The sequence below is a fragment of the Rhea pennata genome, chromosome 2 (assembly GCF_028389875.1).
Source record: "Rhea pennata isolate bPtePen1 chromosome 2, bPtePen1.pri, whole genome shotgun sequence".
Taxonomy (NCBI): Eukaryota; Metazoa; Chordata; class Aves; order Rheiformes; family Rheidae; genus Rhea; species Rhea pennata.
In genome coordinates, this window is record NC_084664.1 from 19642552 (window position 1) to 19667844 (window position 25293).

At 40.4% G+C, this 25293-nt stretch overlaps 1 protein-coding gene across 12 annotated transcripts in view; it reads right to left on the minus strand.

Moving 5' to 3' along the window:
• KIAA1217 (KIAA1217 ortholog) overlaps nucleotides 1-25293 on the minus strand; it is a 359020-nt gene that overhangs the window by 90830 nt on the left and 242897 nt on the right. For 10 of the 12 annotated variants that reach the window (XM_062569021.1, XM_062569017.1, XM_062569025.1 and 7 more), the window contains exons 3-4: nucleotides 16250-16445; nucleotides 878-1076 (exon numbers count right to left, since the gene is read on the minus strand). In XM_062569021.1, the coding sequence (XP_062425005.1) occupies nucleotides 878-1076; nucleotides 16250-16445 (395 nt within the window). Of the gene's footprint in view, nucleotides 1-877; nucleotides 1077-16249; nucleotides 16446-25190; nucleotides 25272-25293 lie in introns of all 12 variants that reach the window. The other 2 variants (XM_062569029.1, XM_062569023.1) reach the window with 2 other exon arrangements.

The following is a 25293-nucleotide window of genomic DNA, read 5'->3' on the forward strand; positions in this document are numbered from 1 at the left end:
TGGCTGAGAGGAAACATCTTTTCTTTTTTCTCCTTCATCTTCTTACACTACTCTGTCCACTCCTTTTATCATGTAACTTTTTTTATGCAAAGGAGAGCACAAAAGCTTCCCATATTTGCCTGCTTAGTTTTACAGAGCATAACACACCTGAGGTCTGCCCAAGGTGCTGCATGATTTGGTTCTTTCTGGAGCCCTGAGAACCTGATCCTTCCACTTTAAGAACAAAGGCTTCAGGACTGACGCAACATAGTTAATTAAGCAGTGCGATCCCACAAAACAAAGGACAGAGATGCACCCAGATGTTAGCCAGATCATTTGTTGACCAAGCTCTGAATTAATGAAGGAAAGTCACCGCAATCAGTTGCTGCATCCTGACATAAATTAGGAAGGTGGTGGAAGCTGTGCAACAGTGGTCAGCAATCCCAGGTCTGTATAAGATTGCTGGCAGTGTTACATGGTGGATAACTGGCACTGTTACGAGAACACTCATCTGTAGCTTCAGCTCATTCATACGACTTTGCTCTGCCAGTAGAGAAAAAGACGATTTTTTTTCCTGTACGTGTTTATTTTGTGTTTAGTATTTTAAGTATTTACATCTCAGTTAAAATTCAATAGAATGCTAAATACATGTACTTGCATGTATTATATGAATATCTGAACAAGGCACACAGCTCACCTACGACTTGTGCAACAGATGAAGCACCTTCAGCTTTAGGCAATGTCAAACCAAACCTCCTATATTATTCAGATACCACTGAATATGACTTTATGAATCAAGATAAGTATCTATTAGATACTTATCGACCCCATTCCTTTTATTCCATTAATACACCACGATCCCCCCCAACCCAACAGCTATAATTCCATGCTTACTTACCTCACATCACACAATTCATAGTATATGTTTCTGCTCTCGTCCTTGATGTAAATAGCCACGCTAGGTGATTCCAGCATTTTCATTGTCAGCTGCTGGGGGAAGGCACTTACAAAAAGGGCACGAATTGTGTCGGTGCTTGTGATTTCATTTGGCATCCTCAGCTGCTTTGTTTCATCTCCATACTGAAGATATAAAACACCTACAAGAAAAATACAATAGCAAATTACATATTTTTAAGTGCCCAGAACTGATCTGGGCTCCAAAGTCCCTGTGAAACACAGACTGAGCCCACAGTGAGTAAAAAAAAGTGAGCTCACACTCCTTACTATAAGCCATACAAATTTTCCCTTTTTCAAAACATTAGAATATACAAAATTTAGCACAAAATGTTGATACAGTTGTACTTTAATAAATATGCTTATTCCAGTACTGCACTTTGCTGAGCAGCCTATTTTTACTGTTCTTCAATTAGATAAATCAAAAGTTTATCTTAAGAAGGCTAATGGAAAACCTCAGACAAAGTTTGGTCTATAGTGGAATGTGCTGGTAAATCATGAGGTGTTTTTCTAAAGCTATTGAGGAAAAAAATCATCTTTTATATCAGCTAAATATAAATAAATATAAATATAAATATCAGCTTAAATATAAATTTTGCATTTTAGTCTCTTGCTTACCCAACAAAACATAAAAGAACAGCTTTCAATTTTAGCACACATGATTTTGTATTCACAATTCAATTTGCTGGCAGTATATTGTATAAAGCCCTAGGTGAAACTCCTAGCAGGAGTTAAAGAGAGATCTCGCACACAAGGGAGAACAATTTTAGATCCCTTCAGCTTCAGAGCAGTGTTAATAATCATCCCTAGCACTCAGGGAGAAACATTAGTAATCCTAGATGATGAACTGCAAAATATGAACTCTTCTACGTTAAAGGAAAAAAAGATCATTCTGATATAGCTAATTCTATTTTCCAGGGATGAGAGACTGTGAGATCCTGGATAATGGAAAAACATGGACAATACACACTATGGATGCAGCGAGGTGTCCTCTTCCACCATGGCTTTGTTTGCCCTTTCAGGGCTACATTGACTCCTACGTTGCCAATGGACGCCTGTACTATGCTGGACCTTCTTGCATGCTCCAGGGCAACTCACTAGCTTTGCTACAGCCCAGCCCTGTACTATAGCAAGCTATATAGCCCTCCAAGGACTTGAGAAACTGAGAAGTGTGATCCACACTACTTCAGTGGCCAGTAGAAGTCATATGAACCTGACTGGATTGAATAGCTCCGGCTTCTACAGACCACCTAAAGATCTCCTCATGAGGATCACTCATGTGCTGGTGGGAAGGCTCAGGCATCAGCAGATGCTAATTTTCCTATTAGCAAAATAAGTAAGTCCAACTGAGCCTAGGTCATATCCATAGCACATGACTGACACATGACTAACCATTGATAGTCTAGAGTGCACTGTTCTCTTTCTGAAATAGCTCAAGTATCTTTATACAGCACTGCACTGTGCTAGGAACACCTCTGCTCCCTTGCTTTCCGCAAAAGATAGAGCAGGTATAGCTTCTGCTGTGGTTGGAGCCTCAGTTTGAGTGATAATGACAGACACAATTTAGCTCCTTTCAGCCCACAAGCCAGGTCTTCAGTGTCAGAAGACACTAAGATGTCTGTCGCAAAATGAAACAGAAGGAAAAAATGCAGAAAAGGAAAAAAAAACGCACGGAAGGCTGTAACCAGCTAACTGATATTTACAGCTAAATATTTTGTAAATTGCTTAAAAGCTATCTAGCCATTGGAAGGTATTTGGAGGAGGAACATAATATCAGAGCTGTTCAAAAACTGGTGATTATGGAAACTTATACTGAATTCACTGTAGCTTACACTGATGAAGGCAGAATGGTTTTACACCAGTCAGTTTGGACGCTGATAGAGACTTAATGGCGGAAGCACAGCATTCAGAATAAGCTAACTGTTGAAGTCTTCACTAAATCTTCAGACAAGCTGTGGAGCCCAAGCAGAGTTCTGTGTTGCCAGGCGTTTGTGCCCACCAATAACCAACACGCTCCAGCTAGAACTAGGCAAAGTACTTCACACAAACTGAATTCACCACAATAACTGCAGTGCAGGTACACCATATAGTGTTCTTCTCTAGCCAATACAACCAGGAGGGCTGAGAACACGAGTTTTTCGGCGCTATGACCACCATCTGTCAGCAAGTAGCAAGTCACAAGACTTAGATGCTGACTCAATGCTTCTCACTCCAAAGTCATCAGCAATGGGATGGGTAGGTTATAGACTTGAGAAATGAGATGTAAACATTGAGCAAAAGCAATGGGAAAAGCTAAGCTACTAGAATACAAAGAAATAAAGCAAAAAGAACTGAAGACATTTTAATCTAGGATGAGCTCTCTTTTCCCTTTGTCTTTAGTATTTTTGTCACTATATTGTCTGTAATTGCTACAGAGAAATGAACACATACTTAGGCAGATGTTCCTATAATAAAAGGGTAGATAATTGAGCCTGTACCTAGGGGAGGAAGATGATGTTAATCTTTATGACTACTAAGCGGACTGCTCAACATTACCTAATTATTATTCAATATTAGGCTGCTTTTATAAAGTGAAACTGTTGACATCATTTTCCTAGTATTGCCAAGAGCTGATACTTTTTCTCTCATTATGATTGCAGTCAGATTCCTTATGAATCCTACTGTAAACCTGCATTTTCCTTTGGCTGAAAAATTTTTTTCAGACTGAAGTCACCAGGTTTATTTCAGAGGTTGAGGAGAATGTTTCTGAAAAATTTATTTTTGATGCCAATATTTCACGAGCTATTAAACTATTATTTTAATTTGAGATACCATTTATTTCTTTATGCTCTTCTAGATATAAATGGCTTGTTAGTGCCCAAAAATTCTATACAGTTAAAAATTCTATAGATTTCAGCTATACTTCAGAAAATGTTTAAGTACACATTTTTAATGATTATACTTAATTCACTGTTAAAAGATGTCCATTTATTCACTTTTTATGATAGCTTTCAACTTAGGAAGAACATAAGGAATCTTCTATATTTTGCTACTGGAAACTTTCCTGAAGTAAATGGTAAAAATCCATTTTTTTGGCTAAAAATACAGATTTCATATCAGTTTTCAGGTGTGTGTGTGTGATTATTTTTTCTGCTTAGTTTAAAAGTAATCACATAATGCACAAAATGCTGTTTTTGAGTTCCAGGCCACTGAAAACATTCTGAATATCAAGCTGCTGAAACCATTATCACAGAAGAAATGGTAGGGTTGAAAAACCTTCCCCATTCACAGATCTGAATTATTCCAGAATAGGCTCGACCCTGCCAGTCCCCAAATACCTCCACAAAACTATTGATCCAAAACTAAATTATACTTGTCTTTGCTCTTTGATTTTCAGACTAAATGTGCATGTTATCCAGAATGATAATGTCTTAAAATAGAGAGATTTTACATACAAATCAGAGAAATGTTTTGGCCACAGTCTTACTGTAGGATTAAAACATATTTTCAAAGGAATAATAAATTTCTTTTTCTTCCCTTAAATCATATACTATTTAAAAAAAACTACTGCCTTTCCTATAGAGTTTTCTGATCTGTATCATGATAAAGCAATGCTTTAGGGCATTTTCTAGTTGACAGAACTAACTGCTCATTCTTAGAAATCCTGTTTCAGTGTGACAGGATAAGAGGGCTTCAAAATCCATTATTTTAAGTCAGTGACATTACTGCTGCTTACATATGTTTTTAGGCTGAAACTCAGAACAGTGGCAATACCCAAATGCTCAATGTCATGGAAGCAGTGGGAACTCAGAGGTATCTCTTACTGCTAGCTAAGAAATCAACCTTCTGCATAATTAAAGTAAGAAGAAATAGAATTTAACCCTGGTACAGCATTTGGTAGGGCAAAAGCATATTTGCCAGCACAGCTGTTGGAAAGCAAGCTAAACAAAATGGATGTTTATGGTTGCATGTATCCCAAGGTTCCTCTTGTATTTACTCTTCTGTCACTATGGATTTACTTGAAACATGAAGATTGTGCTGAGTTCTATAAAACATAAAACAAATTGTCCTGTAACATACAGGAAGATAGTTAACATCAGTGTGAGTGAGGAAACACCACCGTGCAATCCATCTGAAAGCCTGAGTCAGACAACACTGCGGCTACCACTTCTAGGTGCCCTACATACTGCCAGCCTGGGGCTTTTCTATATCTACAAGATCAAATGTAAAGTCAAGATTTCTCCTTCTTTATACTAGTATAACTTTTAGCTTCAGAAATACTTCTGAAATTTCTGATCTATCTTCACTGTATGGGCAACGGGCCACATCACTAAACACAAGCTGTAACAGAAAACATTGGCGTGTAGGCCATACCTCAGAAACCCAAACCTCTTTACAAATTGGTTCACATAATTCCTGTCAACAGAAAAGTATATTTTATAGTAGGGGAAATCAAACACCCTAAAGGTGAAGGGACATATTCAAAGAAAGTTTTACAAGCATAATATCTAGATCTTCTAATGATCATATGAACATACCACATGATTGCCCTTTCCTTCCCTGCATACAGAGCTCTTTCAAAAGACTTTCTGCTCTTCCCTTTACAAAGGTTCAGTTAAGAAGGACTGCAAAACAGTTTGTCTTTTCTCTCAGGGCGGGCCTATAGGCAAAGCAGCACACTGTAACGACAGACGCAATATTAAACTGATTTACATAGCCAGTGCCTCAAACACAAGCTGAACCCATCAGAGCCAGGTTTAGAGGTTGCTCGGAGTAGCCACACACCAGCCTAACTGTGCACCTTCAGTTCAGCTAGGACGGCTTCGAGGATTGCCTGTGTGGTGACTACAGCCCACGTAGACCTGAGTGAAGGTGTTCAGCTCAGATATAGCTGCTAGTGTTGCAGCAAGGGCTGTAAAACCCACCTGACAGCTGAGGACATGTCTACATGGTGAACTGTACAGATATGCCCAAACTCACAGGCTCCATGCTGGCTTTAAAGCAAGGAACTGCATAACCAAAACAGCCCCACGCAGCACCCATGCCAGTAAGATCATGACTCATTAGTTAAAACTGGTGAAGGTCTACTCCTTATGGGAAGAGCTAATATCATGCAGGCAGTGTGACATCGCCCCTTGTACGTGTATCGGCTCAGGTCTCTCAGCACCTCCAACTAATACATAGTACTGACGTAACCCTGACTAAACATCATGTTATCATGGTTATATCGCTGACACTTAATCCCAGTCCCAGGTAGCTGAAAGCCAGTTCAGAGACACTTAGAAAAGCTTTAATTATATTCTACTTTTGTTTACAGAACAAGAAGTATCCTTACAAACTGATTATTTTAAAAAAACCATGAATCACACAACAGTAATAAAAAGAAATTAAATATCTGATAAATCACAAATGAGTTAACAAATATGATTAAGTCATCTTCCATTACCTTTACAAAATATCAGTTATTTCTCTCTCACATTATGAATTTTAAATGGGAAAACACTAGTACTCTTATAGTGAGAAAGAAAAAACTGAGGCAGAGGAGTTAGGTAACTTCTCACTGTTATGAAAGAAAGCACAGTCAAGCTTCAGTTGGAGTTTATGAGTTTCCTTCCTGTGAAACCACAAGAAATTCACTAAATCACTGTGCAGACTGGATAATCTTGCATATTTCAGTACTGAAATTCTTCCTGATATTTAGCAATTTAGTAAGGCATTTAGTAATGCCTTATTCCACTGGCTCCCCTCTGGAGACAAGTATTAGTTGATGAGTAACAACATCTGTATTGGTCTTAAGTACATGTTACAGCATTGAAACCTTTCCACAGAACCAGAAATCCCTGGCGTGACGAAGGCACAGCTCTTCTCTTCTGGTCCTCTGTAAATTGTGTGTCCAACTGGAAAATTTCAGATAATTAGTAAAGCAAGTTGGAGCAAAGCATTAAAAGACTGGATGTATAGGCAGCTTTGAGATTTTTTTAAAACAAAGATGCAAAGTTAGATATAATCAAAAATAAAGAGAGAAATATATACAGGAGGCTTCAATACTTTATGGGTGAATAATAACCTCAAAAATATAGATCAGGGCTTAGCAGAGGAGTGGAAAATTAGATAAATTAGAAAAGAAAGCCATACAGCTTAAAGGTAATGAAATACGGAAATGCAGAAAGTAACCCACCAAAAATCAAGCTGGGTTAGATTTTGTAAAGCAAATTAAATAAAATACGGTTGAGTTATGAGTTGGTAAGATTGTCATTAGATTTGTTTTACTCTTTACCTAACCATCAGTTAACCCTGTCTAATTGAGATAATGGACAGTCTTTGTCTTTACATGCTGGTTTAGCTTGATCTTCTCACATGCTGCCACTGAGTCATTGGCTCTACCTCAACTTTCCCTCACTGAAGTTAGCAGTAATGTCAAAGAATAAAAATGAGAAAATGAATCCTTGTTTGTTCCTCATATTTATGTTGAATCATTAGTTCAGACTTGTATCAGTCTTAAAGTCTTATGATAACTTCTAAAGTCTTGATGATAGCTATTTTTGCTGAAATACTTCAGGATGATCCAGAGGGGATCACAATAAAGACTGCCAAATTCTTCCTCAAAATCCCACTTACAATTACTTTTTTTTTTTTACTAATATGCCAAGATCTTTCCATTTTTCTTTGATTTTTATTTGACAAAACTGTAATATGTAAGATCGTTAAGAAGGGCAGTGGCCCATATTGTTCTTCCCACATATTATCAGATAAACAGAGATAAGATAGTTGGTGTCCTTACCACCGTATCCTGCAAGAGTTATGCAGACACAACCTTATTACAGCAACATCTCTTGCAATGTGGAGGAAATTCCTCAATACGCAGTTCTTTCCACACTTTCAAGACTTGTCTCTCCTATTTCACCACACACATTTTCAACTAGTCTGAGATCATTGCCATGATCTTTGTGGTATTTAAAGCCTGAAGCTCTTGTACTAATTTCCATTAGCTACTCCCTGCTGATAATGTCCTCCACATTCAGAAAGTGTCTATAAATATTCTTAGCTGTCTTCAAAGACTAAGCAAATCAACAAGCAGATCTGTGTCATGAAATAAAAACAATTACATATTTAATATAATTTTCTTCCAGAATAGCCTGAAGAGTTTTGCTCAAGGTATTAAGTTATTTGGTAACTATTTTAATAAAAACAGGAACCGCTTAATTCAGTCCAGTACTTCTCCATACTGCTGTTTCATCCTTGTCTGCTATTTACTGGGAGTTACTCTAATTCTGCAATAGATTTGTTACCTAATGAAAAAAAGACATGGAAAAATCAGTAGTTCCATATAGTTTTACCAAAGTGTTATAAAAAATAAATAATTCTATTCTCCATGTCATTCAAATACTAGCATCTTTCTACAAATGGATACACTTTAGCTGACTTAGGATGAAAAGCAAAAAAGACAAATTCAATGAACAACTTCTTTTGCCTGGAGAAAGACTGGTATTTGTCATATCTGCTTGCTGATAAAACCTATGAAAGAGCCTATTGCCAAAAGACACTATTTTTCCATGTATGTAGGTCCACAAGTCCATCAAGTGATGACAGTTACTTTTATCCAGCGAGTTTGAGGAAAACGGTTTAGTTTAACCCAGTTCCCCAGGTGGAGTATGATGTTCTGGCAGGATGACTTTTGGACAGTAATTGCAGCTATACCCTTGTTCTTGCCAGAATAGCTTGACTGACCAGCAAGATGACATTTTCACTCCTCTAACTGACGAAGCTATGCTAGTAAACTTGGAAGACCAGAAAAAGCCTATGATGCTTAATGACAAAACATAAAAAAATGACAGCTGAACAACTCAGTGAGATGAACTGGAAAGTTCATGTGTCCCAGAGCTATTTTTTCAGAGGATTTGTAGGCTCTGCAATGCAGCATTTGCTTTAATTCACACTCACCAACCAAGTTAGAGTTGTAAAATCAGAGTGCTACACTTGAACAGGCGCAGGACATGCCTATGTGGGCTCTCGCAGCCCTGCTACTCTTGCCCACCAGAAATGAATGCCCAAACTTGTAGAGAAGCCAGTAAGCCATGACCCACTAGCTCCCAGCCAAAGCTAATAACTAGGGTAGTACAACTTCAGAGGATTTATCTGCCAAAGACTATGTAGGCATATTAAGCATTTATGGACACTGTAAACAATTATTTATATAGGGACATTTTTGTTCATGGCTTTTAAAGGGGCAATCATAAAAAACACAAGAAAATATCAAGTAAATTTCCTGGAATATGTGTTCTTTCTTTTGAATACACACAAGAGAGATCCTATCCAATTTTATTTCTTTCCAATATAAATTACCTGCATCATATGCATATATGATTTGAGTGAGTTTTTATAAACCCTTGGATTTGGTACTGAACTATGTGGAAGTGAAGTGATCAAGAGTGGAATTTGGCCATTTTAATACTCTTCAGTCATTATCCACATATGATTTGTTGCATTTTCCAAGTTATCTGTATTTACTCTAGGAAATCACTGGGGTCCCTCTGGATGGCAGGCCAACCCTCCAGCACATCAAAAGCTGCCCAGAGTCGGTGTCACTGCGAATTGGATGACGGCACGTTCCACTCTATCAGCCAGGTTTTCAGCGTTAAAAAGCAGTGGCCCCACAATCCATCCCGGAGAAAGACCATCCAAAACCATGTGGCAGATAAACTTTGAACCATTAACCACTAACCTTTGAATCTGACGGTCCATTCAGTTTTCACCCACTCTGTAGGCCCCCCATCCATACTGTATCTCCCCAGTGTGGCTACAACGATGTTATGAGAGACTGTGAAAGGCTTTGTTTACCAAAGCCAAGGTAAACAAAATCCACTGCTCTCCCCTCACTCCCACAGCCAGTTTATTCATCATAAAAGGTAACAAGGTAGACAAAATGCCCATCTTTTATGAGACTGTTAAGTATTTAAAACATTTATCCAGGAGGGTTCCCATCATGAGATGATTCAGACATTGCTTCCACATCCCAAGAGAGCATACCCTAATCAGCAAACTGTCAACAAGCCTCTGTGGCAGTGATTATCCTCTTATCCTGTTTAATTTGGGCTACTTTATAGCCAAAAATATGAGAGAGAGAGAGAGAGATAAGGAAAGAGAGAATGAGAGAAAAAAAGAGACCATCTTACATGATAGCAGAGAGATGATAATATTTCCCTTTGAGAAAAAAAAAAAAGAATTCAGACCCAGTTCTATAAAATGACTATGTATTCAAATCACTACCTACATTCATAAACAGTATTGAGAGCAAAGAGTAAAACCTAGAGCTGTCCTCATTCAGGCACCTGCTGTGAGCAGCAGTGGGCTGCAGAACACACATCCTAAACACACTGAGTGGAGGGATGGGCACTACGCTTCTCTACTTGGCCAAAACTTTGCATGAACAAACCTAACATGAAGCTTCGATCAAATGTGTCCAAGCGATAGCTCCTGGACCGGATATGACCCATGAGACAGCTCTATCTGGGCTCCTGCCTTTCTACTGGAAGATACAGGGAATGACAGTTTGGCCTACACAAGCTATTCCAGCAGCCAAATCCCTCTTCCAGCAGATATCAAATGCTGGAAGTGCAAACTGCAGGTGCTCAGCAGTGGTGGTAGTGCAGGAAGAATACCTTTCACCTTCTGTCCATGTGCAATTTGACATAAAGACAGAAACCACTGCCACACTGATACAGGTTCGTTCAGTTCATGAGTTTGGACCCTACTTTACCTCTCCTTTTATCATTATCACTTTTCATCCAGGTTTATTTTTGTTGCAATGTCCAGTGATAGGAGTATTTTTTTACTATGCCTCTTATCCAAAATAGTGGCATATTTTTCCTATGTCCTACTTTTAGTGGAATCCTTTTATATAATTAATATAATTTAAAGTAAAATAAAGGTTGCATTCAGAAAATGTTTAACAGATAAAACAGTGACAGATCCAGACTTGCATAACTATTTAGCTCATTTCTTTCCCTTTACTCCAGTGTCACTGCAGAGGATTTACTGGACCTACATTGATACAGCTTGTTGCACAGGCCTGAAATTCAGCTCCAGCGTGACATAAAGTCTAACAAATACTGCTTATTAGCCTTTTTAATGGCAGACAGAATGTGCTTCTGTTGAGACAGTGTGTACTAAATAAGACCCTGCTTCTTGGATTTTTTTTTTCAGATACACACAAGACATTCTCTGATAGGAGAATGCAGGAAGAATGTGGAAGGTAAACAATAAATATGAGTGCCTGGGAAGACCCACATTTTACCCTTCGCTATAGCTGTCTCTCACAAAAACATGTAGGGACATAAAAGAAACAGAAAAACTCAGCACTAGGATATGTCGATATAATTGTTTACCTTTTGCTTTAACAAGAAAATTAACAATTAATTACCACCAATATAAGTCTACCCTTAACATATATATTTTTATACAAGTCTTACAGCACATTCTGTACATACATAGAATTATTTCTATTTTTGGGTCACAGTTATCCCCTAAGTCACTTCTCTCTGTGCAAAAGTTTCCCTGTGTGTAAAATGATAACTATGACCCTGGATCTCTTTTTAAAGAGCTGTGAGAAAAACCTGTAAGAAATGCTACAAAAGATGGTATGATTATTAATATATGTTATATATTATATATATACACGATTATTTGTTATAATCATTAAAAGCATTTCCACAGAAGGTAGCAGCAAACTAAATAAAATATGTCCCTTTTGAAACTTGGCTGGGGCGAGCGGGGGGACTAACATTAATATTTAAAATATTCCCTGCTTGTTTAAGATCCCCAGCACTGCAAGAAGGTGTCTGCAGCCCCTAAGTGTGCCAGTAAAGCCCAGCACTCTCTGTCCTCCTCAGTGAATTTGCAACGCCGAACTGTTGCACGTTTATGGAAATCCCTCCTGACACCATATTCTTCCTTAATGTAACCCTGTATATGCAGCCCGGCCCTAGGGGAGCACCCACAGCTGTTGCTGCCGCAGGGACGAGGGAGGCGATGGCCATGGCCATGGCCATGGCCAAGGCAGCGCGCCGTCGGGGCCAGCCCGGCCTCGCAGCACCTGCCCTTATCACGCAGCAGGCCCACGCTTTCTGACTACTTGCCACAAATACCTGCAAGCCTTGGGCTCCCTGCGGAGCTCCCGGAGCGGAGACCCCGCGAGTGGCAGTGCGGTCTGGGGGCTGAGCGACCCGGCCGCCGGCTCTGCAGCCTTGGCTGCTGCTAGGCAAATCACAAGCGAAGCTCAGAGAAAGCTTTTGAGCACCGTCCAGGCTGCAGTTGATTTTTGTTCTGACAGTTTTGCTAGATAATTTTTTCCCTGTAGCTATCAACCTGGAAAAAAATCCACCTTTCAAATGGATATTTTAAAATACATTTATTTTTCTCTTGAATTAATTTATTTCATTACCTCCCTTGTCCGCAGGCTGCAAACTGATGAGACAAGTGCCAATTTCTGATGGACTTCTTAGCCAAGGAAGAGTTTAGTTTCAAAAGATGAGGAGGAAATTTTAAATGGACCCAGAACAGGAACATGGTTTTGGGTCAACTCCACATAGCATGAAATAGTCTAGCATGTCAGTAAGCCCCATCATATTAGATTAGTCTTAACTGACAAAACATGATCCTTTGGTAGGCGAAAAGCATTACCAATATTCCTTCTCAGGCTCCATGTTAATTCAGACCACAATTTAAACACAGACTGACTCATGTGGACTTAGTAAAATGTGAACCGAGAGAGGAATTTGAATCTATTAAAAAGAAAATATCATTTTTTAAAAATTACAACATTGATATAATAAATGCAAAATTAATAAAAAATCACAGAGATTAGCCATTTTACTCAGTGAAAACATGTTGGCTGGGAAACAAAACATAATTTGTATTTAAATTAGATTAAATTAAAAAATCAACAGAGAAGGAAGAAGAGATCAACAACCCGTTGATCAAAAAGCAACAAAGAAGGGGGGAAATATAGAAATATTTTCATGGAGCTTTTACAATTTAAGTTATAAAAATTTTCCTGTTTTTTTAAAAAATAACACTCCCTTGTACCTCTGGGAATGAAAACAATCTTGACAGGATCACACTTCTGCAAAGAGCCTCAGCAGTAAAATGGGACTGTACTCTTGATTGTGCAAAAGGATTCATTTAAAGAAGTACAGAAATTTCTTTGCAAAGTTGGCATCTATAGCCAGAAAATGAAACTTATACGGAATATTTTCAGTGTTAAGCTGCGTGCTGTGTACCAGTGTATACCCTGATCTAGGTTTATTACCTCGGGGGATGATTTCTAGTTGTGTTACTGTTCGCTTTTAATGCTGTTACTATTCTTAATTTCAAAACACTGCTAATAACAGTGTTAGCACAGAAAGAACTGATAAAGACATTATTGTAAAAGAAATACATAGAAGAACAACAGTTTAAAATGCAACAGTCTGAGAAACAGTTTTAGATTATCTTTAAAAACAAAATATTTGCCATTAATAGTATCTGAAAAAACTTGGAAACAAAATCTAGTGGAGCAATGGCAGTATATTCTGCCCATTTGGTTCGCACAGTGATCCCTAGTAACACAGGAAACCTATGGCATAGGTGTAGCTGTGACCCCTCCTGCAGTACAAGGGGGAAAAGCCTTCTTTTGCTCTAGTCTCAAATCTTGCTTTTTTTTGCTCTAGTCTCAAATCTAAAAATTCTCAGATGCTTCATATCACATTATTTCCTAATTATCCTTTTTCTGCATTTTGCCTCTTTATGCTGGGGATGAGCCAGACTCTTTTCTTTAATATATGAGAAAGAGGCCGAGTTGGGAATGGCATTTGTCTTGCAGGGTCTGAAATTATGGTTTTTAAATAAAATAGCACATCTTCATCTGACAGGCCTCTGCTAGGACCCAGACACCACACTTCAGTATATGGAACAGGTCCTGAAGGAGGTTTTAAGATTGGGCTCCTTAATGGAGAAAGTCAGCTCCGGTCCTCTCCTCCCAGCAAAAGGGTATAGCAGAATGGGAAAACGTTCAAAGATGGGCAGCAACGGTAATCAGAGGTGGAGAGAGGAACAAGCGCATACAGCAGTACTTTTCTGCCTGAAGAAGAGACGATCTGGGGGAAATGCAAAAGGCCTACAAAATCAGAGCTGACCTGGGGCAGTGGGTAGGGATCCAAGGTTTGCTGTCACTTCCAACACAAGGAGCATGACAAAAAAACTTGCTAACTTGCACTGTTGTACAGCCAAAAAATTTACATGGATTCAAAGGGAGACTGAACAAATACCTGGAGGAGACATCTCTTGAGGGTTATTACATAGACAAAAACCATAACCAGGAAATCGCTAAGCCGAAGATAGCTTGAGGCTGGGAGTGTACCCAGGGGAAGCATCACATGCACGTGCTACCCTGTTCTTACTCCTTCCTAAAGTAGCTGCTTATGGCCCTGCTGGAGACAGGACACAGGGCCAGTAGACCCTCTGGCTAATCCATTATGACCATTCTTATGTTCTTATTAGTAGGTTTATTATTAGTGAGTAGCACTTAAGCCTCCAGTCTTTGTTTTAGAAGCTGCAGGACTGTTGTATTTATTTCAGGTGTATATACTCACCGTAAGAAAGTTGTTTCTAACTCATCTTTTACAGAACAAATTATCAGTGCACAGCAGGCCACCCACTTTGATGTCAATGAAAAGCTCTCCAAATGTTGTTTATCAGTACTCAGCTCGCAGCTGAAACAGAATTTAAGAGCTGAGCTACCCTGTGCGGTCTGGGGGCAGGCAGCCATGCATGTCCCGTCTGACCTCTGACCATGAAATGCTGACTGTTACTGGATGTCCACACCGTGAGTTTCACATGACAGTCATGTAGAGACCTGCAAAGTCCTCATCTACTTTACATAATGTTGGAGCAAATATGTTTTCCAGAAAACCTTGGTGAAATGAGCCACGTGGAGGACTCCCTTTCAGCGCTGACATACAGGCGGAAATGAATTCTCTGCATGCAAACTTGCTTATATAAAAAACCCAGCTCTAAAACAAAATGTATTGTCCAGGTTGGAGTCTTCAAAATTTTCCCCCAAAGAGCCTGACATATTGGGGTGACCTCCCTACCCAGACCCAACGGGACAGCAGGGATTGTGGGAGCCCACCAGAGCCCCTTGGCCAACACTGGGGGCAGAGCTCAGCTCCCTTCTCCTCGGCACCTGCTGCTTCAGGGACTCATCCCAGGCCCATTATTTTTTCTTATTTCTTGTGTTTGCGAGATATCCAAATACTCTTGACAGAAACTGTCCTAGATTGCTGAGGAATAAGTAAACCACTGTGCTAAGTTTATGAGCATGGTGTGATTTACAGCCAGCCTTCAGTTTATGTCACCACAGGTTGGGAGATGAGAGTCTACAGGAAAGCAACATTTCAGTTTATTACCTCTGAGAAAAAACTATGCCTTCCTCAGCAATCCATATGCAAGTTATGCTGTCTACTCACAGCAGTTTAACTGCCCTCTGGTGTCTTTTCTCAAAAAAACTAGTCTTTACTTGTATCATCAATCAGCTGTGAACAGAATCTCCAAGAATCTCCAAGACAAAACCTACCATCGCAAAAGGAGTTCTGGTTTAAAACTGCACTTCATTCAATCCTCAGATATGGGAAAACTGTAGGCAGCGTCTGAGAGCAGCAAGAAGAGCAGCTGCACCTGTATTACTATATCATCCATGTCACATCACAGATGTAATGGCACTGCCCCAAAGTAAAGGGCACTTCAGTCACCATATCCATTCAAATCCTCTGCCTTTAAAGGTACTGAGATGCAAATACTATTTTTTTCATTAAGATCTGGACCTATCAGGCAATACCATCTTTAGATAACTTCCAGCTAGGACTGGCCTTGAAGAGATGACAAAGTGAAACAGTCTGCATCTCCAGCCTGAAAATAAGGACTCTTATATGAAAATAAGGGTGCAAGTATTAAGCGCAGTGTTTTCACTGCACTTTCACAGTATGCAGTCTTGGTAAAAAGTCTTTGTAATATTGGGTTTTAACTGCTCATCAGTATTTCATGTTACGATTCACAACTTTCTGCCTGTCAAGTTCCTAGCACACTTTCAGATCTTAAGGAAATAATTTCACCATTCTGCCAAGTTAGCCAGTACCCCATACTGAGCTCACTTCCACAGAATAACCTGATATTAAAAATAACATGCTACCAAAGCTCGTAATTTTTAACCGCAAACTATTTAAAAACTATTTTAAACGCAGAGTGCACACAGTAGAAACAAAGGCGAAGAGCGGAGTGGAGAAGGTCCAAAACAGGGTCTTACCCAGTGATCTCTCCTTCGTTTGGTTGGCTGACCTCACCACGGGAAGGCTTGCTCGCGTGCGGCTGCCCCGGGAGAATGGGGTCGGAGAGTCGCCCTCAGACATGGCTTCTAAAGAGTCAGCAGAAGCCTCGGAGAGATGCTCTGTCTGATCACCCAAAGTGGTCTGTGGGCTCTGAGACGGCTTTGGGCTTCTTGTCTGCAAAACAGAGTATTTCATTACTGACCAGTAATTGAAACCTGAACATACAGGAGGAAAACAAAGAGAAGGACAAAGTCCAAACTTCTTCAGATACTGTTATGCTAAAGGTGATCTCTGTGCATGTTAAGAAAATGGTGTCCTTGGGTATTCTATTAAGATTTTTATTGCTGTACATTCACAGTGTAAATTTCGCTACTATCGGTCCCTGGGAATAAGATGTGCTGAGGTGATGTCTGGTACTTCCATTACTTGCTGCTAACCAAACACTACAGCATAGGCATGTGTGTAAGCACGTGTACAGGCATGTACAAGCACACGCACATGCACACTCCAAACATATACGATCAGAAACTTACTCATGGTGCTTTAAACATTCAGTATTTAAAAACATGAAGAGGGCACTAGCAGCACAGTAGCATGCCAGCTTTATTTAAGCCACCTGAAACTATATTTATAACAGACAAAAACTTAAGATGCTGCTCTTATCTTGACAAGTCTACTAAGAAAAATAACCCCAAAATAAATATTGTGATGTAGGAATTAGTTATCAGTCTCAATACATTCTGCTGTGCAATCCATAAAAGGTACAGGTCATGCAGCAAGGCCAGTTAGCTCTCTAACATTTCTACCTGAAGTCACAAATCATTTTTCTGCTTTTAGTTGCATCAGCATAAATCAAGAAATGTCTTCATTAACTGACCAAATTACCTTTGATTTTTACTGGGCAATCATACTTACTAGTAAATTGCTAAACAGTATCTGAAAAGATAGACTCTCTCTCTTGGTAGGAATCCATCTAAGGACTTACACTGACCCTTACCATTGTAAGATCGGCATAATAAAAACATCTGCAATGGGAGATAAAATGTCCTGAACACTTTTTGCTGACCGCAAAAGGCACTTACAATATCACTTATAAAGAGGGGTTGCATTAATAAATATACGAAGTACTCTTTTCTAACTCCCCTCAACCATCTGTTACTATTATTCTGGAAGAATAATTTTCAAGTCTCTCAAGCAAACTTTATATTGTAACAGACTAGGACAGACACTGTACAGCAGAAATTCAAGGCATAGCAAGCTTACTTTGTCCCCAAACTAGTATGAAAATGCAAACTTTAAAATGCTTGTTATCAGTACCAGGCACAAGATATCACAAAATATACATCACATTTTTATTTTGCCTGTCACTTAAGGTCACCTATTAGTACATTAAAAATCGCCTGTATTAAAATCAACTCCAACCTTAGGTTTGAACATTCTGTCAAAATCCAGAAAAGTTTTTATTTCCTTCTGAAAAGCCAAGATGACATGTCTTGCTGATACCTGGTTCCTTCAGTAGTTTTTCAAGCAAGATGAGGTGAGCTTGTTTCAGCAATAGCATGGGTCATATAATATTCCCCATGTGAACTCAAATGTATGAACAACTTTAGATTTTTTGTTAATGGCAGTACAGCTCCTTTGTTGCCAAGCTGTTCCCTCCCTCACAAATTACAATAAGTTAGAAATACCTCAGGAGAAAGTTAAACCCTCCAGAATTTTTTGGTTTTGAAATGTTAATATTGAAATATTAGGTATTATCCAATGTCCTGCAGTGAAATCGTTCAAAAGCTTTGAATTTTTGCAGGAGTTAAAGCTAACAACATTTGTTCTTAGCAACTGAAGTATGCTTTGAAGTGCCTCTGACACAGTCAGTGCTAGTCTGCAGGTTGTAAACACAGGGGCTTGTGCCCAAAAGCTTTCAGTGGTGGTAAGTGCCCTGCAAACACGAAGAAAGAATTTGATTAGTCAGTACTTCATTCAGCACTTCATTCAGCTTTCTGAAACAGCTTGGGAACCATCGGTCCTGAAGCTATTTTATTTATACGGGCATATTACAGGGGTACTACCAAGTCAAGTAATTATAATTTCTTAATTCTTTTTACTGATTAAAACATAACTGAAATATAAAGCAGAGTGCAGTACATGCAACAAAATCTACCTGCAAAAAGTCTGAACTTCAGAGTCTGTTGGGGAGAAGATTGCTTTTGTTTCCTTAAGAAACAAAGCTTTATCTTCTGATAAGATGAATCACACTTATTTTGCTTCATTTTTCTTTCTCTTGAATCTCCAGGTCTCGTTTAAGACATGCAAGTGCATGTATAAAGTTTACCTACACACACGACGAGATGCAGATTCAAGATGGAAGGAGGTGCTGGGGCCCTGCAACCCCCATGAGCACCTGCAGCAGGACATGGCTGTAGCTGGGCAATTGCCCCACTTGCCCGGTCAGCGTGCGGGTGGAGCCAGCCCCTAGCGTTGGGTTTCCCTGGTGCTCCCTGAGCAGCTCCTTAGGACTGGGCATCCAGGACTGCACCATGACTACCGAAAGCCTTGAAGTAGCCCTGATGCCACTGCCCTAGTCCTGCCACATGAAGAGGCTTGCTGGAGACAACCGAAGCCAGACAGTGTCACACAGCAGACTGTGCTCAGACATGAAGCCCAGGCCTCCTTCTAACATACTCTAGGTAAGTACACACCATTTCCACCACCACAAGTGGAGCAACACAAATGTAAAACCAATACAAACTCTTAGTGAGATCCATGATGTTTAAACATACACTATGTTAAAGATATTTGATATGCTCAGCAAGTGCAAATGTTGTATTTCAGGAATAATTCTGAATTTTGAACAGATTTTAAAGAAGTCTTGAAATTTAGCAACAATAATGGCCATTCAAGTAACTGAGATATATGAGTGCGTATTTGATAGGAAAGCATTTTTATTAATGGCAATGAGCTATAATAATCAAGCACATTTCAAGGCAGCCCTTCTCAATATTTCAGGAAGTCTTCCCTTAAATATCCAATTTTCTAAAGCTAGTGCGCTGTACAAGCAATTACAAAGATAAATATTCACCATACTCCATGTTTCAGAGGCCACCAGAACCCAACTAGAGCAGCAGCGTGGACTGCGGCTCCTAGAGGAGAGATGAGACTGTAACTCTGCATGTTGCATAAATCCAGTAAAAACAATGAATCAGACTTTACTGCATCTGGGTGGCTGACACGTTAATATGCCTGCTAGCAAAGAGCAAAAAGTGTAATACTCGACACAGAAGAAAACCCAGGCATTTCACAGAAGAGCAGAATAGAGCAAAATCAAGTCACTGTAACAGATGCTCCACACATGAATACAAAAGCAAGGAAATGCCTGCACCTTTCTAGCCACACCTGGCATAAATGCCTGAAAACAGAAAGGGGCTCAGAATAAGCCAGTGGCCTCTCACTTTTGCCCTGTGCCAGTGCTAGCTATCAGTTTCCAACTATTTTATTTCATTTTCTTAGGATACAAGGAAACGCCCCTGTAACCTTTCTAAGGTATGTGTTTAAGCATAATATAGGGAGTAGCAGTTACAGAAGATCTAGTATCTTCTAAAAACTTTTGGTATTTTATGAAGGATTGAAACTGTAGTTAATCCTGCTCATGTTTGTCTGTTAAAGCTTGTCCAAAGTATGCAGTTTTAATGTGTCTGCATTAGTTCTTTCACTGAGCGTGAATAAGATGCAAAAAAGTACAGGGCTCTTTGGATTTAATAAAATTTCAAATAATTAACAGGCAAAACAGAAGGTACCTGAATAAGGAAAAGTGACGTGCTGCAGAGATGCCAATCAGAGCAATGTAGGGAGAAGTCACTGGGCACCACAGATGTCCCACACAAGCTGGTTCTTCTGTTGCTCGCTCGCATTTCCCTCTACAAATCCCTTCACCCTTTTGTTCTGCCCAGTTTTATTACTCTGCTCTTTAGAACTTCCTTCCATGCTCATTTCCGGTTGTTTTCCATACTAATCAATGTATCTGAAAATTTTTACATTCTTTTCCTTACCACAATCCCTTCTGCAAATTTATTCCACACATTTTCACAGACAAAAAAAAAAAACAAAAAAAAAAAAAAAAAAAAAAACAAAAAAAAAGCTTCCAAAATCCCATAACCTGAAGCAAGATTTAATTTTACCTCTTCATCAATTTCTTGTCTCCAGAACTTCCTTAGACTTTATCTAAACAAACTGCTATCTCTTGAGGAGAAGAATCTTATCATACGCATCTTTCAAGTTGCTAGCATTGTTGGCAAGGTACTAGTAGTAAACAAAGACATCAAAAATGATACAGCCCTAGTGAAATAACTCTATCCAATCATGTGCTCTAAAGAACAGCATAGGTAGAAGAAAAAATTGAGTGTTTCCTTGACATTTCAAATAAAGAAGAAAAATGAAAAAAGAAACCTGTTTTTCTTGACCTTCAGGTAAATTATTTCTCCTGTGACTTGACCAGAAGGTGGCTATTGTGTATATGACAGACTGCAAACACGCATATAAACTGTCCCTATTTAATGTATGTTGAGTTTATTAACCCACAAATATTGTCATGGAACATGAGCTCTTCTTACCATAACAGTAATATTTCTTCAACACACTTGTGTCAGATCATAGTTATTTGAAGGAAGGATCTACTTTTTCCAAAGATGCAGGGTCTCTGGGGTTCTGTATTATCACAACTACAAAATTTTACTCGCGTGGACATGCTATTAGCGACATGTTGTTGACAGAAGAGGAAAGAGAGTACTAGTTACAAGTTTTTATTTTTAAGTATTTATTATAACAATATTTTCCACAGACACGCCGGAGGAGCGGCGCCGCGGTGGGAGCAGGAGGGCAGCCGCCCGCGCGGACGCTTCGGGGCTGGTTGCGCCGTTCCCCAACGCCCGCTCAGGCGCCAGCAACGCCTCCGGCTGTTGTTCGTGTGGTGAGGTATGGCCATTTCACTGCTTTCTGCGGCACTGGTGACAGTGATTTACGCAGCCCTTCCTCATGCATACGCCTGCTCAGGCTGATGGTGGTATGACCTTGCCCCAAATCTTCTTGGGTTAGGAGAAACACCAGGGTCTCGCTGCCCCTCGCACGTTAACAGGGACGCGTGCCGGCCCGGTCCGAAGCCTCCCTGATCCGGGGGGATTTTCTCCCTTTGGGTCCCTCTGGGCTCGCCCCGGCTGCAGCGCTGGCGGCCTCCTGCTGCCGCTGCCCGGCCGTAAGGCAGCCCGAACTCACCGGCAGCCCCGCGGGACGCTCCCCGCGTCGCCTGCGGCCCGGGGGTCAAGCAAAGTGAAGAATTCAGTGTAAATGCACCAAGGTGCAGGCACAGGGCAGATCTTTCTGTGCTCCAAGGAAGGGAGGGAACAGACCCTTAAGACTTCCCCAAGTAAGGTAAAAGAGAGGGTTCCCCTTCGCTCTCGGCATGACCACGGGGGCAGGGAAGATGAACTCATCCCACGGCACCAACTGCCACAGGAAGATGCATTAAAACCTGATAACACTCAGTCACGGCAGCGTTGTCATCAGAGCCCATTACTAATCCCGCGCTAGGATGTCACGCTGAGCGATTATTTGCCTCGTTTCTATGAATTTATCGGAAGGCAGAGCTCCTCGCTGCTGCTGCTGCTGACAGCGTCATTAGCACCGCTCCGTGTGCTCGTCCACGCTGAGCCCAGCTCCTTTCACCCGGCGGGGAAAACACGTTTAATCACGTGGCAGAACACATCGTCCGTTTCTGTGGGTCTCAATGGCGCTCCAATCGTGCTAAAAATCTGCGCGTCTTCCCAGCGGCCCTGGGCGCTCCCGGTGGCGGCCGGCTGCCCGCTCCCCGCCGTGCCAAGCCGCCAGAAGCGGCTCCCGAGGGCCGGCCGGGCCCACGCCACGCCACGCGCACGCCCCGGCGCGGGAGCAGCGCTCTCGGATTTCGGCTCCTGACCGTAGGCGCCTCGATAAACAGAAGCCCCGAAGCCCGCTTTTCGGGGAAGCTGAGCGCCTACGGTAAAGATGTTCATTAGAACCCGTGAGCGCTGCAGGTGCTCGGCACGGCGGCTGCCGGAGCTCGCGTTCAGGCGCCGGATCGGAGGGATTTGCGTTCGCAAACGTTGCCCTAAGGATCTCAGCGGCCTGTCTAAGAGCAGCTTAGTTGGCGCAAACGAGTCCAGACTGAAATATGCAACATGCTGTGGCATCTCTTTCAAACACATGAAAAATAATAAATAAATAAAAAAAACCCAAATCATCCATGTCAAAGTGTAAAAATATTTGTCAAGATTTTTCTGTCCAAATCCGATGTCTCTTTTCACATAAATGCCAGTCTGAGATTTTTTTTTGAGGGGGAATTAAAGTAAAATGATAGACAAAACTAAGAATCATCCGTTAGTAGTAAGCAAAAATCATACTGAATGAATGAAATCTTTCATTTAAAAATGTCTTAACTCTCTGCTTTATTCTAATGCCTTACGACATGAAGTATTTATTTAAGAGTGATGGCTGAATTTAAAAAGTGACTGATCATCACACTAATTTTTGCTGCACAGGCTTCTACGGCCCCATCAATTTTGCTCACAGTGAAATTTGTTCTTTCACAATCTCTGTCATATTCTTGCATTATAGCTTCAGTTTATTATTACTCTGTTTAAATAAGTTGTCCATAAATTCCAGCCTGGATATCAACATTTGTCTTAATTAAAATCTTATGTCCATTTCAGTTGGAAGCTATTTCTCTCTTCCCTCCTAAAAACCCTGCTGTGAAGTATTCATGAGACAGAATGACCCCTTGTTCCACCCCCAGAGATGGCTGCATTTCATCAGCAGTGGGCGAGGTAACTCCTACCTACACAATCTGTAAAACTGTCATGAGAACTCCAAAGATTAAAAGGGATTTTTTAAACAAAAACTGTCATTATACTGATTAAAGGGGAAAGATCCTTACATACTTAAGACCACATGCAAAAAGGGGGGGAAAAAAAAGAATATATAACAGATGCCTGAATGTACCTAGGGGATAATGTGTTCTGATTCAAGAAATGATTATCTACCCATCCCTTTTCTCCCACACATATCCCTAAGGAAAACAGAAGGAGGGTCTGTTTTTGTGGTGTATGTTCCCAAAGCAAACGAACATGATACAGATTCCAGCTCATAGCTGCCTGGTAAAACCTGTTTTTCTGCATTTCTAAAAGCCCAAAAGGATTTCTTAATTAACATGCTGTTTTAAAAATAACGGGGGAAAAAAAAAAGAAGACATCAATGGTAAGCCCTGAAAGTGGGAGTGAGGTCTTGGGACAGGGTGTGAGCTGCCCTTCACGGCTGCCTGGAGCCCTGACAGCTGGTGGATGCTACCAGCCCCAAACAGTAATAAACACTCGGGCAGCACAGGCGGGAGACGGAGACTCTGCCGGGCCTCCGGCAACAACACACCTACGTTGACAACTTATTTTTAGCCCCGACCCATGGAAGTAAATGTGTGATGAAATACTCAGCAGAACTTGTTGTTCTGGCACCCGGGAAAAGTTACCGGGATACTCTAATTTTTACAACTGAAGAGGTTCTCATCTTCCTCCCTTCCTACCTCTCACCATGCCCTGCGCTTCCTTTTCCCTCCCTCTAGGCCACCGCATCAGTAAATCAGGGAGAATCCTTATTGCTCTCCATACGTCTGCCTCTCCCTCTCTTTCCTGTGGTCAGCATTTTTATTGGCATATTTGAATTCGGTAAGTGGAAACAAAATGAGTCAGGAAATGACAAATCAGGTGCAAATACAGCTACTGTATGCAGCCCTTACTCTGAGGCCATCTTCCTTATGCAGCAGGTGCTAGCTCAGCGCTTTGGTGATGGGGCTTTTGATGGCAGTAAAAAGCATGTGGTGGCACCTTTAAAATATGTATCTAAAACGTATACGCATAGTACCTATACTGGTGAAAAAGATGTAAATCTGTAGTAGACATCCACATTGCAATTCATGTAGATGTAGAAGACGAATTCAATAGAAAGAAAGATGATATACAGGTAACTTTACAGGTGCACATCATATGTGCAGATACACTGATTTTCAAGAGCCATGGCCTTCTTAGCTGAGTCAATCTGTTAAACTGAAATGTAGGGTATATCAAAAGAGAAACTGTTCTAAATCTGTGTGACCTCAGAGGAGGAAAATAGATGGGGAAGTAGCATCTCAACATGAGCAGGGACATGTAAAACAAGTGAACATTAAAATCTTTTGCAGAAGTTACATAGAGGCTCTTTTAAATGTAATTTATATTTTTGCTGGGCTTACGACATTCCGACTTCTCCAGTCATTATCCTATTTACATATCTATTGCATTCCTTTAATATAAGGTCTCAGAAAAAGATCAATTTGCAAGCAGCAGAACTAAGCTTTTTGCATATGAATACAGATATATTTATTTCTGCATCCACAGTTCTGTTCTTAACTTTTCAACAGGACTTCTACCCCTTACTCAAGCTCCAAATATGTAATAAAAACATAAATACAATTAGAATTAGAACAGCTAGTAGGGGCTACTTATCTATCTAAGAACTTTCACTGAATTTTGGTAGATTTCAAAGCACTTCTCTAAGACAAGAGTCTGGTCTTCATGTACATCATGCCATTATAGGAAAGTCAGAATTAAAAAATTGTCAAAGGATGCACATGCATCACATTCCTATATACAATTAATCAGTATGGATGTCACTTCACTGCTGTGAGATACAGAGGGAAAGGCATGCAGATCCATATGTATTCAACACCATTCACTGCTGTGAAATACAGAGGGAAAGGCAGGCAGATCTATATGTATTCAACACCAGTTGTGATGCAAACTACACACAGTTAAAAAGTAGCAAACTCAATCCACAGCAGAGTGCAGAAAAGGAAAGTACAGTACTAACTCTCTGAGAGGATTCAATTTTCATCAAGTACCTTTGAATGTCAAGTTCTGAATGAAGGGAGACCAACATGCACTGCAAAACCTGTGGATGAAAGAGAGAGAAA